General features: G+C 44.8%; 2 protein-coding genes across 3 annotated transcripts in view; one reads left to right on the top strand and one right to left on the bottom strand.

Moving 5' to 3' along the window:
- Window positions 1–3,503, top strand: part of LOC137653825 (glycine receptor subunit alpha-1-like) — a 44,516-nt gene extending 41,013 nt beyond the window's left edge. Inside the window, exon 5 of the mRNA XM_068387476.1 lies at window positions 2,872–3,503. Coding sequence (XP_068243577.1) covers window positions 2,872–2,941 — 70 coding nt within the window. The 3' untranslated portion in view covers window positions 2,942–3,503. The remainder of the gene's footprint in view (window positions 1–2,871) is intronic.
- LOC137653528 (spermatogenesis-associated protein 20) overlaps window positions 1–16,959 on the bottom strand; it is a 186,066-nt gene that overhangs the window by 73,281 nt on the left and 95,826 nt on the right. The window lies entirely within an intron of this gene.

The raw sequence follows: 16,959 nt of genomic DNA, 5'->3' as shown, positions 1-16,959 counted from the left end.
TTTACGAAAACCAAATTGCAAACTAGGGAGTAGATGATTACCTTCAGCAAACCTATTAAGACGTTTTGCCAGAAGACGTTCAAAAACTTTAGATAATATAGGAGTTATGGAAATTGGGCGGTAATCAGTGGGACTTGAGCTACCACAAACACATTTACATAGAGGAGTAACATTACCAATTCTCCAACTAGTGCTAAAAGCTCCTCTTCTTGCTAACTTGCGCAAAATAACAGATAACTTTGGAGCTAAGAAATCTGCTGTCTTTATAAAAAACAAAGGAAAAATACCATTTGGGTCTACACCTCCATAAGCGTCAAGGTCCATCAAAAGAGCTTTAATCTCACGAGATCGAAAAGCTAAACTAGTTAGTTTAGCCTCAGGAAAACAGCAATGAGGAAGTTCAAGTTTTTCATTACTCTGTTTACTGTCAAAAACATCAGCCAAAAGGGTTGCCTTTTCCTTTGGACAGTGAGTGACTGAGCCATCTGGTTTAAGTAAAGGAGGAACTGTTACATCCACCAAAGAGTGCAGATTTAAGGGTAGACCACCATTTATGTTCCTGAGTTGTACCAGAAAGTGTTTCTTTTATGGTTAAATTGTACTCCTTTTCAGTTGAGGCATAAACTCTCTGAGCAAAAGCTCGAAGCTGAGTATAGTTGTTCCAGGTCAAATCTGATCTGTTACCCTTCCAAAGATGATAGGCCTCCTGTTTCTCCAAATAAGCACGTCTACAATCATCATTGAACCACGGTTTGTCCTTCACTCGGTACCTTAGCACAAGAGAAGGGATACGCCTATCAATTATGTTGACTAGATTCTCATTCAAAGGGACAACAGGATCTACACTATTATATAATTGTGACCAATTCAAGCACAAAAGATCATGTAAAATCCCATTCCAGTCTGCTTGGGATTTCATATAAATTTTACAAGAATATGATATATCAGGGACAGGCTGCTCAGTCTTCACTAATAATGAAATCAAGGCATGATCAGATGTCCCGACTGGAGAACCAACCTTACTAGTTATAACGCCAGGGGAGTCAGTGTATACGAGGTCCAAGCAATTACCAGACCTGTGAGTAGCTTCATTTATGATTTGCTCACAGCCTGATTCAGAGGCAAAGTCTAAAGCTCTTAAGCCATGGCGATCGGTAGGAGAGATAGAACTTAACCACTCCCTATGGTGAGCATTAAAATCACCAACAAAGACAAAAGAAGCCTTTCTATCATCTTCTTGTATCTTAGCCATAATGGTAAGAAGACAATCGAAGATAGAATCATCTATGTCTGGATTCCGGTAGATCGAACACAAATAAAAGTTGTTATGCCTGCCACAAACTTTTATTACCTGAATCTCATGACATCCACATTGATAGCAGGACTTATGAGAAGCAGGGTACTCGGTCCTAATATACACCGCCATTCCCCTGGCCCTAGGGATGGCATCACGTTTCAACATTATTGGCTTCTTAAAACCAGTTATAAGGAGCTCAGATGAGTGCCTCATATTAGAAACCAAAGTTTCTGAGCACAAAAGAATATCATACTGTCTGGACGCAACTGTAAGGTCTTGGATATTTGCATGAAGACCACGAATATTGCAATACAGAAGACGACATTGACGAAATCTAGGACGTACTGGTCCCGGATTTCGCTCAATGTCTCCAGACAGCATAAGAATTAATAGAAATAAAAAAGAGACAGCATACTTAAAAACTAGATTAACAAGAAATAACAAAAACAATACGTACAGAATTATAAACAAAGTGATTGATGATACCCATAGACTATAGTAAAAAGTCGGAAAAACTGGTCAACATGGAGGAGCCGATACACCATGCAAGGCTAAATACCCTCCAGGATAGCCACTTCAATTTTATGTGCCAATTATGTGTGAGAAACTTCACATGGTTATTAGGTAACTATTTTGAGGCCCTTCATTCAGGCCCTCTTAAGGGGGTAGTTATGTCAATGCACCCCAAGCAGTTGCTACAATTTACATTTGACCCCTATTATTATTATTACTACTACTTGCTCAGCTATAACCCTAGTTGGAAAACAGGATGCTATAAGCCTAAGCCTAAGGGGTCCAACAAGGAAAATAGCCATGAGGAAAGGAAATAAACTACAAGAGAAGATTAAGAACAACATTAAAATTAAGCTTTCAAATATAAACTATAAAACCTTCAAAATAACTCTCTTTTTAGTCAAGTATATATCTTTTCCTGCTTCCTTTCTTACATCTTGTTAACATTTACTTTATACTGTAATGTGGGGTACTTTATACTGTAATGTGGGGTTTTCGTTAGTTACATATTGGCCCTGAATGACCTTCAAGGATCCTGTGCCGAGTCTGCCTTGTGGCCCAATTTCATAATTCCAATACTGTACAATCTCTTATGTCACATCTTTAGTTTCCTTATCCTTAATGAACTAGTCTAGCTATTCTCTCATCTGTTAAACTTTTTAATTGTTGGCTCTGAGATATTCTTTTTTGGCACTGACTTTTCATCCTTTATTCTTTTTATGGTTTATCATTTGGCAATCTCATAATATTTTGCCTTTTGTTGAACTTTCCCCATCCATTTGGGATTCAGTTCTTTCATTACAGTACTCAAAATTTATTGCGAGTATCTGGCTTATATTGGCCCTTTTTCTATCTTTGAATAGTGAATAATCAGTTGTATTAGCTTCAAAATGCAATAAAATTGTTGATTTTTCAAAAAAAAAAAAAAAAAAAAATAGAGTAAAACTTACAAGTCTACTACAGTATTATAGTACTTTACCTTAATATTTGTGTTTATGCCAGCATAACTAGTTTTTTGAAATGCAATTAGATTTATGCCTTTTTTCATTTTTCTTTTCTAGGTCAGAATCTCCAAAAGTGTCTTATGCAAAAGCTATTTGTTGTATTTGGGCCATAAGCCCCTCAGTTTGAGGCATAGCCTCCTCAATTTTCTCGTAACACTCAAAAATAAACTACGGGAGAAAGGAAACGACCTTCTCGTTTTCTAGTTTATTCCTCTCTACTCTCTACTACAGATTCAAACAAAAGCTTGGGGGAGCACGCAGGTCCCATGGTTCCTTTTTGTAGAAAACTTCACATAAAAAAAATAGATAACATTGTGATACAGACAAGACAAATCCATTTAACCAGCAAATCATAAATTTCTCACTTTTATTCTCTTTAAAGCTTCCCCAAAGGTAAAAAAAATACAAATATGTGACGAAAACGGGAGAGGGGAAGTCCCGGCTCCCATCCACTCGGGAAATTAATACAGTTTTCACAATATAATCACAATTCACATGGATTACTCTTTATAATTGTAATGACCCAATCATAATAACATATCAACCTTTCAAATAAACATATTTTTCAATAAATCAACTATTTCGATAATGTCAACAAACCTGGGTGCGTTCTCATTGGACAAACACTACACTTACCAGCGTAAACGAACGTTGGGTGCGTTTTCATAGGACAAACAAACCAACATTTAACATCCTCCCCACCATAGGAGTGTCTCAACACTCCTATCATCATCAGAGCCTTCCAAGGCTATCTTATTACCTTAATCTACAAGTCAAGTTTAATAGGAACCTTAATAGGTCTTCCCTTTCGGGACTTACCAACATTAGACACTAAGGGTGATTCTACAGGCTCCTGTCTAAGATTCTCAAGTCTCTCCTCCTGGGAATTACTACCCATTTCACCCTTCAAATCTGTTATTTCTAGATTATACAAATTTTGCACAGGTCTGGATATAAATCCACGTTTGGTTTTAACCTCAACACTTCTAACAACCCCATCTTTTCCAGGATACAACTTAGTAATAACTCCAAGAGGCCACCTTAACCTTGGCACCCGTTCATCCTTTACTAGTACAACAGAACCCTCTTTAAGGTTACAATTTGGCTTGAACCCCTTCACCATACAAGGCAGGTTTCTAAGATACTCAGTCTGCCATATTCTCCAAAATTTGTCTAACTGACCCAGACGCACAGCTTCTCTTACACACAAATCCTTTGAGGATACACCACAGTCTGGATCATCTACTAACTCTAACTGAAAACCTGCAGAACGGCCAATTAGGAAATGGGAAGGGGTAAGAGGATTTGCGATATCAGGTTCCTCACCTACAAATGTCAAGGGTCTAGAATTAATACAAGCTTCCACCTCATGAAGTGTAGTCTCTAATTCACTCTTGGACAAAGAATTAGTGCCCAATGTTTTCCTCAGTGCAACTTTCACAGATCTAATGAGGCGTTCCCACCAGCCTCCCCACCAAGGAGCATTAGGTACAATAAACTTCCATTGGGGCGTCAACGAGCCATAATGTTCTCTTAACAGGTTGGAGACACTCACAAAGGTTCTAGCATAGTCAGAGTAGAACACTGTTGGAACACCCCGTCTAGCTACAAACCGTCTAATGGCCAAATTACAATCAACAACCGAAAGAGACTCGGTGAGCTCTAAATGAACAGCTCGAATGACAGCACAGGTAAAAAGAAGTATATACAATTTCTTGGATGGAAAATCAATACAAAATAAAGGACCAGCAAAATCCAGACCTGTAACCGTGAATGGAGGAGCCGACTTAACTCTCAACTCGGGAAGTGGCCCCACAGGCTGGGAACAAGCAGAGGCATCACAACGCCGACAAGCCACACATTCTCGACAAACCTTCTTTGCAATCTAACGAAGGCGAATGATCCAGTAACTGTTTCGTAAAGTGGATACAAGTGTAGCAACACCAGCATGCTTGAGCAACCTATGCTGGAAACGAACTAACAGTAAAGCAATGTGGGTACCAGGAATTATTATAGGGTGCTTACTCTCAAAACTCAAGTCTGCATTCTCTAAGCGCCCTTTTATTCTCAGTAGCCCATCCTCATCTAGGTAAGGATCAAGTTTAATCAAGGAAGAACCCCTTGGGAGGGGGAGAGATCTACTCAGAGCATTTACTTCCTTTGCAAAGGCCTCTCGTTGCACAAAGTACAGCAGTTGTACCTTAGCCTTCGTCAATTCTCCATAGGTTAAAGGTCCACTTAATTTGCGGGACGAAGGTCTGCAATTCCCAACAAATCTCAGTACCCAACCTACTACATTAAGGGCCTTTGTAAAGGAACTCCATCGGGTGAATTCAAATAAGGGCGGCTCATTTTCAACTGCAACACAAACTGTGTCAATATCACATATCTCTTCTGAAGGAATGTCCGCCCCCCTGCCTTCCTGATGAGGGAGCGGGGAGGAACAGAGCCAAGGAGGACCCTTCAGCCAAATATCAGACTGCAAAAGCTGCTCAGCAAAAACACCTCGAGATACAAGATCCGCTGGGTTGTCCTTGCCTGGACAATGCTGCCAACATGAAGGAGGTGTCAAATGTTGAATCTCAACAACCCTGTTAGCCACAAAGGTTTTCCATCTATTGGGGTCCCCCTTTATCCAAGCTAGGGCTACTGTGGAATCCGTCCAACATTGAACAGAAACCTCTTTACCCAGCTGCAAGGCGGACGTCACAAACACAACAAGTCTAGCACATAAAAGGGCTCCGAGTAATTCAAGCCTAGGAAGGGAAACCCTTTTTATAGGGGCTACCTTGCCTCTTGCAACAACCAGCGATACCTTGAATTTATCCCCCTCAGGCACTCTCACATAAACACAAGCACCATAACCCTTTTCTGAAGCATCACTAAATGCATGGAATTGAACATTAGGAATTTCCTTAAAGGGTGACTCAGAAAACAAGTACCGATCTACTCTAAATGACTCAAGCACAGAAAATCCCACAACCCATAATTTAACTCTGCCTTGCATAGCCTCGGGTAATAGCTCATCCCAATCTAAACCTAATCTCCAGATTTCTTGAAACAGTATTTTTGCATGCATAACAAACGGACATATGAGCCCCAAGGGATCAAAACACCGAGCTATGAGGCTTAACACATTTCTTTTGGTACAAACAATATCTCCAAAGGGGTCCAGGTTCTCAACCTTAAAGGTAAAACAGTCAGGGGAGGATACCCAGTGGAGGCCTAGAACCTTGACACTCTCTTCACTAGAACCTTCAGTTATAGTTAAGTCTTACAATTAGAAGTAGACTTTGACAATGACATACCAGCCTCCTGCAGGATACCATAGGCTTCTTCAAATCTTAAACTTGCTTCTGCGGGACTATCAGCCCCAGATAGCCAATCATCTACATACAGATTCTCATACAGTTCAGAAACCACCTCTGTGAGAGGGTATTTCTTTAAATGAAATTTTAAGGTGGCATTTAATAAAAATGGACTACTCTTATTACCAAAGGGCATTCTTATAAATCTGAAATGTTTAACATTGTTCCCCTCTTTCAACAAAAACCTATGAACATCACGGTCCTCCCTTCTTACCTTTATTTGAAGAAAAGCCTTTGTAATATCAGCTGTTAAGGCCACCCTCCACCTTCTAAATCTTAACAACACCTCAACTAAATCAGGGTTGAGTGAAGGACCACTTTCTAAACAATCATTCAGAGATATTCCATTACTGCCACGTGCAGATCCATCAAAAACAGGCCTCACCTTGGTGGTTAGGCTCCCTTCCCGTACCACAGGCCGATGAGGCAAATAAAATATAGGATACCCACCTTCCCGTTGATGGGAAGGAATTTCTTCAATAATACCCTCCTTTTCATACTCATTAAACACCTTAAAATACTGTTCCTGCAGACAGGGGTTTTTACCTAACCTATTATAGAGACCTTCCAATCTTCTCAAAGCATGATGTTCATTATTAATCAAATCTAATTTCATACTCTCAGATTTCCATGGTAGGGCCACTTCATAGCGACCATCTTTAAAACTTACCAAATTCTCAAATTGAACCAAGACTGGGTCAGGGTTCATCGCCTCAGAATGTAGTTCGTTGGGTTTTATGCCAACAGACTCTAGATCCCAAAATTGACTCAAACTACACTCTTGTACATTCTCAATTGCTAACAATTGTACACTTACACCAATATTACCTTCAGACCTATTAAAGGATCCGGACAAAATCCAACCAAAAATTGTCTCCTGGGCCACAAGCCCGTCATGATACATAACCTGGTTGGGGATCATCATCTTCCAATATAAATCAAGGCCTATCAACATATCAATATGTAAATTTCGATGGGATCCATACTCATCGATCAACTTAAGGTGAGAAAAAGGTTCTAAACACTTAGGGTCCACTTTGGACCTAGATAACGGAGGACAAATTACATCAATCTCAGCAACCTTAAAACTATATTTGTGATCATTTGCCCCTACACTCATTATTTCATAAATACTACACAAATCTGCCTTAGAGGCTTTCCCTCCACCAAAGGCAGAAAATGATAAATACTCAGAAGTCAGCCACTTAGGCTTGACCCGTTTGACCAGTTCCCTTGAAATGTAAGACCGATCTGACCCCGTATCAAACATTACAGTAGCAAATGTGATACCCTGATGGCCTACTACCCTGACTTGGGCCGTCTGCAATACACAACACCTTGAATTAACCTTGTTTTTCACCTCACAAGGTGCTACCCCCACATGGGTCACAGAATTTGACCCCTCTTGCACTCCCTCTACTACAGGGTTATTTTCACTAGCTGTTACGGAGGGTTTCGTTTCAGATCTCCGACATACAAGGGAGTTGTGATTCCCAGTCTTGCACTTTGAACACTTAGCCCAACAGGCCTTGGCATAATGGCTTTTAGATAAACACTTAAAACACAAACGCCGATTACGCACGGCTTCTTCTCTTTCTGCAAGGGGGAGCTTAGTTATACCTAAACACCTTTCACTGGGATGCAGCTTTCCACAGAATGCGCAAGACGTCTTCGAACCACTTTCTTCTGATGAAGTTTGAAGGGCAAAGGCTGAACTGGGAGTGTGCTTTTTAGTCCGTCGTTCTACACTGGGTTCCTCGGATTTTCCAAGGCTTAGTCTCTTGATAGCCTCTGCCCTCTCTCTGCCTTCCACTTCTCGTTGCAAGAACTTCAGCAATCCGTCGAGATCTCCTCTTTTCCGTCCACTACGCGACCAGTCCAACCTTATGTCATGAGGTAACAGAGCAAGGATCATAGGCACCAAGATCCGCCCGTACTGTTCACCTCCAACTCCAAGGGCCTCCAAACTGCGCACATGGCCTACTAACTCATCCTGTAATTTCCGCAAAGAGGACGTGTGAATTTCAGTCCTTGCGCTCCTAGATGAGCTAAGTTGCATTAGGGTTTGAAGGTGAGCTGATATAATGTTTTCTGGATCGCCATACCTTTCTTCTAACAACTCACAGGCTATCTTGTAATTAGCTGTTGTTTGGGTGAGGCCCTGTAGTACACCCCTAGCCTCACCCTCTAAAACAGATTGAAGATACATAAATTTGGAAACAAGAGGCATAGGCTGATCGTCCACAAGTGCCATAAATTGGTCCCAAAATGGCCGCCACTCTGTTATTTTCCCGCCAAATTTCACTAGCTGGAGTTTAGGCAATTGCACACTAAAACCCTCATTACCGACTTCACTGCCTGAATTAATATCTTCACTGGACCTATTAGCAACCAAGTTTCTGTCCTTGCCCAGCCTCTCTAAGGTAGCTGCTGCTTCCGTACGGATTTTTCTTACCTCTTGCAGAAAATGGTGGTCTTCTAGTATTCTTCTCTGGAGCTCGTCAACATCCTCTATAGAATTCTGGTCTCGCTGAATTATTTCTTCCCAGTCGGCCTTCTTATTATCGTAGTCTTTTACGAGACTTGTAATTTCATGCCAGGTCGGATTACCGGCCATGGCTCTGGTCAAATCTTCTGAGGCACAACGCAGCCATATTGTTGCCTTCTCTCTCTGCAGCACTGCTCTCCTAAGTTGATTTATGTTGTTGGGGAATCCAGTAAATTCAGCCTCGCTCTCATCTGATTCCCGGGTCTGGGCACCATGTTGTATTTGGGCCATAAGCCCCTCAGTTTGAGGCATAGCCTCCTCAATTTTCTCGTAACACTCAAAAATAAACTACGGGAGAAAGGAAACGACCTTCTCGTTTTCTAGTTTATTCCTCTCTACTCTCTACTACAGATTCAAACAAAAGCTTGGGGGAGCACGCAGGTCCCATGGTTCCTTTTTGTAGAAAACTTCACATAAAAAAAATAGATAACATTGTGATACAGACAAGACAAATCCATTTAACCAGCAAATCATAAATTTCTCACTTTTATTCTCTTTAAAGCTTCCCCAAAGGTAAAAAAAATACAAATATGTGACGAAAACGGGAGAGGGGAAGTCCCGGCTCCCATCCACTCGGGAAATTAATACAGTTTTCACAATATAATCACAATTCACATGGATTACTCTTTATAATTGTAATGACCCAATCATAATAACATATCAACCTTTCAAATAAACATATTTTTCAATAAACGGATTTTGAGCGAAGCGAAAAATCTATTTTTGGGTGAGATAGCCATGGCGTCCTGATGGAAGGTTCCTGTTTGGTAGCTTCCTTGGGTATAAGACTACTAAGATATTCCCAGAGAATTTAACCACAGGTTATCACAGAATTCTAACTTCTGGAGCGAGTATCTCAAAGGTTTCCCTTTAAGACATCGTAATACAACAGGGGACACGCATGTCTGGTCGTGCCACATAGCTATCTCCACCCCGAACAGAGTTAACGCTTCGGTGTGTAAGGGCTGAGAATAGCTGGGAGCCGTTCCACAGCTAATCTCACTCGTGGCTACTACTGATACTCGAGACGTAAACAAACGGACGCCATTGCTCTAATGACGTCACGCGCGTCTTTATCCTGGCGCCAGTTGCTGCCCATCACCATGATACAATTGTGTAGGGTGGGAACAAACTGAACGAAGTAGTAGGGAGGGTCCATCAGGACGCCATGGCTATCTCACCCAAAAATAGATTTTTCGCTTCGCTCAAAATCCGTTTTTTGGGCTCAAGCCATGGCGTCCTGATGGAAGAGTACCAGAGAATCAATGTATCGTGGTAGATTTTCCCCCAGAGTTAAGTGCCTAGGCATTGACAAAACAGCAAAGTAATCTTAGGTAAGAACCATAGGAACGAAGTATCCTGCCCCCCATTGGTAGGAAGTTCCCATGGGCTATGCCGACGTCAAAGTGGTATTGAAGGGCTATTCATCTTGACAGAAGAGCTTTTAAGAGCTTAGAGATGAAGCAGAATGTTTGATATTTGTATAGGAACATTCTGAAGAAGGCCAGTGGTGGTTGGGCACTGTGTGTAGAGTTCATCTCCTGATTATCAGAAGTAAGTATTCGTGTAGGAACCTTACTGAGACAAGGTGAATATAATTTAGGAATAGACATCTTAAATTCTTCATGACCATAAGAAAGGAGGAATAAATAAAACTATGACAGTATGTATTTCATAGTAAGTAGGAGCTGAAAGAGACGCATAAGTAATAAAATAGAAATTTTATTTCACAATGCAGAAATTAAATAATTTACAGCAAAAGTAAAGTTCATTTACAGTAATAATAATGTACATAGAAATAAAGGCTTGCTCTTGAATCTGAAAGGGAATTTCAGGATTAGTAGGTACTCGTTCTCGAGGAACGCAAGTCTTTAAATAACACATCATGCTCAAGGCATGCGGCACTTGTGTGACACTATGACATTTCACCTGGGATAAGAACAGTTATAAAAGCACTAAGTGTTTTTAGACATCACTATGAATCACTCGAGGGTCAACATAGGCACCCGAAGAGTTAGAGTCCCAAGTAACTCACTGTTCTACGCAGAGTTAGGTGCAGGTTTCATAACACTACCTGCGGCTACCACAAAATGTTTGATTTCGTGCACTTGTTTCGCATAATGTTTAAAGAAAACTCGCGAGGACTTCCAGCCCGTAAAGTTCTTAAGGCTCTCGAAGTCCATGCTCTGAAAGAAGTTCAGAGAAGATGCCACTTTTCTAGGATCATGACCAGCGGGTGTACTGTTCGGATCCACTCTGCGAATGAAGTAGGTGATTTTCGCTCTTAATTGTTTCAGTGACAGGTCGCTGCCCGATGTTTCTCCTTTGAAGAGTTGGCCTCCACCAAAGTTTGAAGTTCTGCGAAGATAGACCTTGAGACTCTCTACTGGACATAGAGAGACATCCTCCTTCAGGGGGCATATTCTCCAAGGGCCCCATCTTTTGGTGGGTAATTCATTTTTGGCGAGAAACGTCGGATCGGGGGAGAGGGTCACTTCTCCTGAATCAGCAAACAGGATGTGTCCCTCTTCTCTTGATAATGCCACTATTTCGCTGACTCGAGCTCCCGAGGCGAGAGCAAATAAAAATATAACTTTCTGAGTCAGATCCTTGAGGGGGCATGAATCATTGTCCAAGTTGGAGGCGAAATGGAGCACCTTGTCTAGTGACCAGGAGATCGGTTTCGGAGGGGGTGCTGGGCGTAGGCGAGCACATGCTTTCGGCAGTTTGTTAAAGATGTCGTTGGACAGATCAATTTGGAAAGCATATAGAATTGGTCTAGTCAAAGCCGATTTGCAGGTTGAAATCGTATTGGCTGCTAATCCTTGTCCATGAAGGTGAATGAAGAAGGACATACAGAAATCAATGGTGATTTCTTTAGGATTTTTTGCTTTAACAAAGGAGACCCATTTCCTCCAGGATGATTCGTATTGCCGTCTCGTGGATTCGGTCTTGTATTCCTCTAGGAAGTCTAGACTTTTCTTCGAGATCCCAAACCTCTTCTTTGCGGCAAGGGAGAGAAAATCATGAGATGAAGGTCCTTGATTTTCGATGATGAAGCGAAGACAGTCGACTTCTGTACTTGTTGAGAGAGAACTGGGCCCGGGAGAGGGATCAGCTTGGGCTGCAGCTCCAGGACCAGGGGGTACCAGTTGCTCCGGGGCCACTTGGGAGCCACTAGGGCCGCTGTCCCTTTGAAGGTTCTCAGTTTGGAGAGGACTTTCAACAGAAGGTTGGTGGGAGGGAACAGGTATATCTTCGACCATCTGTTCCAGTCCAGTGACATGGCGTCCACCGCTTCTGCTTTGGGGTCCTCGTACGGGGTTACGTACAGAGGAAGTTGATTGTTGTCGCTCGTTGCAAAGAGATCTATCTGAAGTTCTGGGACTTGATGAGAGATGAAGGAGAATGATCTTGCGTCTAGAGACCATTCCGACTCTATCGGGTTTGTCCGAGATAGAGCATCCGCTGTCACGTTGCGGGATCCTTGTAGGTGAACTGCAGACAGGTGCCACTTCTTCTTCTCCGCCAGACGGAAGATTGGGAGTAGCACCTGATTTATCTGGGGCGATCTTGAGCCCTGGCGATTGAGACAACGAACTACCACCGAGTTGTCTAGGGTTAGACGGATGTGGATCGAGGGCGGCGGGGATAGCTTCTTCAGAGTAAGAAGGACCGCCATGGCCTCCAAGATGTTTATGTGGAACGTCTTGAATAGTGGAGACCAGGTCCCTTGAGCTTGTTTCAGGTGGGAGTGACCTCCCCAGCCCTCCAGTGAGGCATCCGTGTGGATGTTGAGTGATGGAGGAGGGTGTTGGAGAGGAATGGACCTTTTTAGGGCCATTGCTTCCGACCACGGCTTTAGGAGGCGTCGAAGTCTGTTTGGAAGCCGTCTCTTGAGGTCTCTTCGAGCGATGGATGCCGATCGTCTCCAGACTCCCGCGGCATCCTTTAGCTGTGCACGAAGCACTGGGTTTGTCACTGAGGCGAATTGTAGAGAGCCTAGAACTCGTTCCTGCTGTCGTCTTGAAATGCGTTTGGATTTCAGTAGTCGCTTGACAGACCCTGCTATTTCCTTCCTTTTCTTCTGGGGGATGGAAAGGCGGTGTGACTGAAGATTCCAGTGGATTCCCAGCCACTGAAACTTCTGAGCCGGAGAGAGGCGAGATTTCTTCTCGTTGATCTTGAATCCCAGGTGTTCTAGGTACTGGGTAACTTCGTCGCAAGACTTTGTACACTCTTCGGGCGATGGCGCCCAGACTAGCCAGTCGTCGAGGTAGGCCATCACCTGGACGTTTCTTAGGCGGAGCTGTTGTACTATGGCATCCGCCAGCTTTGTGAAGATCCGAGGGGCCACATTGAGGCCGAATGGCATGGCCCGGAAGGCGTAGCTTTTCCTTTGGAGTCGAAATCCTAGGTAGGAGGAAGCGTGATGGTTCATTGGAATGTGCCAATAGGCATCCGCCAGGTCTATAGAGACCGTGTAGGAACCTTGAGGCAGAAGGGTCCTTATTTGTTGAAGCGTCAGCATCTTGAATTTGTTGTTCTCTATGAACTTGTTGAGGGGGGATAAGTCCAGAATGACTCTGAGCTTGTCTGAGTCCTTCTTGGGAACGCAAAACAGTCTCCCTTGGAACCTGGTGGACTTTACCTTCCTTATCACCTTCTTGTTCAAGAGGTCTAGAACATATTCTTCCAGAATGGGGGTTGATTGTTGAAAGAACCGCTGGAAGATTGGGGGTGGTTGCACCCAACTCCAGCCTAGACCGTTCTTGATGATGCTGTGTGCCCAAGGATCGAAGGTCCAACGATCCTGGAATTGGCGGAGTCTTCCTCCCACCGGAAGCACTTCATTGCTTCTGGTGTCCCGAGGACTTGTTGCCTCGGCCGCTAGCTCCCTTTCCTCCTCTACCTCTGGAGGGACGACGAGAGGCGTCTCTGCTTGCACCCCTGGACGAGCCTCTACCTCTGGCATGAAAGGTAGTGGATGGCTGCTCAAAGGCAGGGGTGAAGACCGGTGACTGTGACAACACCGGTTGGGGGACCAATTGAAAGGTCTGTTGTGGTTGGGCAACCACTTGGGAGGTAGCGGGTCCCGGAAACTGACGTCGTTGTTGACGTTGCTGGGGTTTCGGCTTCTGAGGTTTCCTCTTAGGCTGAGGTCCATCGTCCTGAGAGGTTTTCCTTTTTCTGGACATGCCCCACTTGTGGAGAAGGTTCCTATTCTCCGTGGCGGCTCTGTCAGTTATTTCCTTGACAAGGTCAGAAGGAAACAGGTGCTTTCCCCAGATGTTGGAGGAAATCAGCCTCCGGGGTTCGTGTTTCACGGTGGCACCGACAAACACGAATTCACGACAGGCTCTACGAGCCTTTATGAAATGGTACAAGTCCTTCATTACCGTGAGTAAGTGGGATTTGGCCAGTACCATGTAGTGATCAGGTACTGCTGTGTCACAGGCCATAACTTCAAGTTGGACTTGATGAGAAAGCGATGCTGCAAGCCTCTCCTTCGTGTCTTGTTCCCGGCGAAGGAGGTGATCATTGAGCTTAGGGAGGTCTTCATTAAACTGACGTCCGGCGACGTCAGGATCGAGCCTACCCACGACGAAAGTATGTTGGACATCTTTCCATTGCCTAGTGTCGGGGGGTGTCACGATGGAGAAGGGTCTGCACTCCTCCAGTGCAGGGCAGGGTTTTCCTTCTTCCGCCGCTTTAAGGCATGCAGCTAAGGCCTTTTCCAAAAATGGAAGAATCGCAGTGTCAGGTGCGACATATGTAGGATGCTTCTTGCTCAAGGCAGGAAGCTTAGAGCAGGTAAAGCCCCTGCTCTTAAATGCGGAGGCTAGCATAGCCTGGGCCTTTGCGAGATCGAACACTATCTCTTCTTTAGGTTCGGTCTCCTCCTTCGAGGCAGGTTCGGAACGAAGTCGGACGTAACAGTCCGGGTAGGCCTCGAAGCTTGGGAAGAACTCCACATCTTCCAACGGGACCGTGCCGATCTTGTCACTAACAAAGATCCTGCCGGTCGCAATAACCATATGCTCTGCATACCTCCACGGGTTGGCATGAGAGCAAGCTGGGAGATCCTTGACCGAGATCTTCTTCGTGTCTCTGGATCCAATCATAGACCTGATGGACTCCTGGTTCTCCTTCAGTCTGTCGTCCATGACAGCTCTAATCAGTCGGATCAGTTCTTGGGTAGAAGAGGAAGGATCCGGGGTCGAGGAGGTAGACGGAAGGGACAATTCCGTCGGTGTAGGAGTAGGCGGAGGGATGGACGAGGGAGTAGCTCCAATCTCCGACTCGGTGTATTCCACCTTGTCTTCGTCCTCTTCGGCTCCTTGAGCCATAAGCGTCTTCTCCGTGTCTTCCGAGACGTCAGAGATCTGTTCATCATCCTCGGAATCCAAACGACACTCGTGCATGGACTGAGCCATGACCACATCAGGTTCCACCGTAATTTGGACAGTGGGGATTGCTTCCTTTGGAACCACTGAGTCAGGGGAGGCCTTAGGGAACAACAGGGACCTCAGTTCTTCGGTGGCCAGGTACGGTCCAGTAGCATTTCTCTGAAAACCACGCACCCACTTGCGCAGTTTTTCACGAGCAATGTCTCTAACCTCCGCTGAGGGAGGGTTATGGAAGGCCTCAACTAGGTAGGCCTGGCAGACCGTACATTCCAGTGGATTCCAGAACTTCCAATCCCCTTTCTTGTCTGAGCAAGGGGCGTGAGTCCTGCACGCCGTATGTCCGTAAAACTGCGAGCGTTTCACAGCACAGTAGGCGAAATCGCACTTCATCTGCTCCTCCTGTGGAAGAAAGAGAAAATGAGTATGGGGGAGTCATAGGAATGGCTCTTAAATTAAGTTAATATTAATCATTAATTTTAACTTAAGGAAGGTGTGATGCATAGAGAATGAAACAGTAAAGGAGAACACGCTCCATGCATCTCGCCCGGCTGGTTACCATAGGCTTGGTCCTGGGATAATCCAAATGACCGAGATCATTGGATATAGTTTCCTAGGATTCCCATTATATTGGAACTCCATGGAAAGCCAAGGACAAGGTTGGGATCGAATTCATTCGGTTCCCAGATAAGAGCCAGAAGGCCTCATTAAAGGTAACTGCTTCTGGCAACCAGCCGCGCTAAGATGCACATAGCATGCTGGAAATAGAAGAATGCAAAGAGACAGCATGATCACTAATAGAGCAGTACTAGGTACTGATCTTAGAAGCAAAGCAGCTTATCTATTTGCAAGGTAGGGCTATCTTAGTCTTATGATAGCTACAGAGAGGGGGTGCAAGTATTCTTGACGCCTCCGGGGTATCCGGCAAGCCGCCGGCACGCCGGAGCTCGCTCCAGCATAGATTCTGGCACTAGAACAGACAATTTTCAAAGTCAGTTAGATACCAGGATGGCGGCCACCGGCACAACGGCGGCACGCCGGCAGGGAGCGGCGGCTCCGGCAGCCGGAGGATGCCGGATTGGTGACTGGGGTAAGGATGGTACAGGTAGTATCGGGTTGCCGGCAGTATATGCCGGCACTCCGGAGATCGACCGGCAAGCGGACGAATAGATAGGAGTAGGAGAGCCGCCGGTAGTAGCCGGCGGCAGCCGGCAGTCCCTCGGTACACGGGGGGCTGGCGGCAAGGGTAGGGAAGTCACCAAGAGGGAGGCAGGTATTGCCGGCAGTAGAGGCGGCAAGAGACCGGCACCCGGATAGATAGAGAGACAGGGGGAGGGAGGAAAGGATGCAGGAAGTACCGTCAGGGTTCCAGACATCCCTCCCCCTCCCTGAGGGGGTGTACCCATGATAGAGACAGGCTCTAGCATCCATAAGCAGGGGTCACTAGGGACCGGGAGCAGGTAGCCCAAGGGAGGACTAGGGAACACCCAAGAGGGGGGGGGGGGAGACTCCCCTATGCAGAGCTACTCTAGTAACTAACCTTATAGGACACTATGAAGGTATATGTACCAGAGCGGACAGCACAGGGAAGCTCGGGTAGCCCTACTCTTCCACCCTAAGGAGGATTTGTAGGACAGGGGACAGATGAGTATAAACTAACCTAAGCATAGGCTAGGCTATACAAGAGATAGGTGGGGAGGGAGAAGAGAGGGGTCTTCCCAGGAAGGGTTTCTGTACCAGAGCGGCCACAAAGGGAAGGGAGGACACTCCCTAACCTAAGATTAGGCTGATCGGCTAAAACGGTGCAAGAGTACAGTTTCAG

Source organism: Palaemon carinicauda, chromosome 14, assembly GCF_036898095.1.
Source record: "Palaemon carinicauda isolate YSFRI2023 chromosome 14, ASM3689809v2, whole genome shotgun sequence".
NCBI classification, from domain to species: Eukaryota; Metazoa; Arthropoda; class Malacostraca; order Decapoda; family Palaemonidae; genus Palaemon; species Palaemon carinicauda.
Note: the sequence above shows the minus strand (reverse complement) of the source record. Positions and strands in the feature narration are given on the sequence as shown.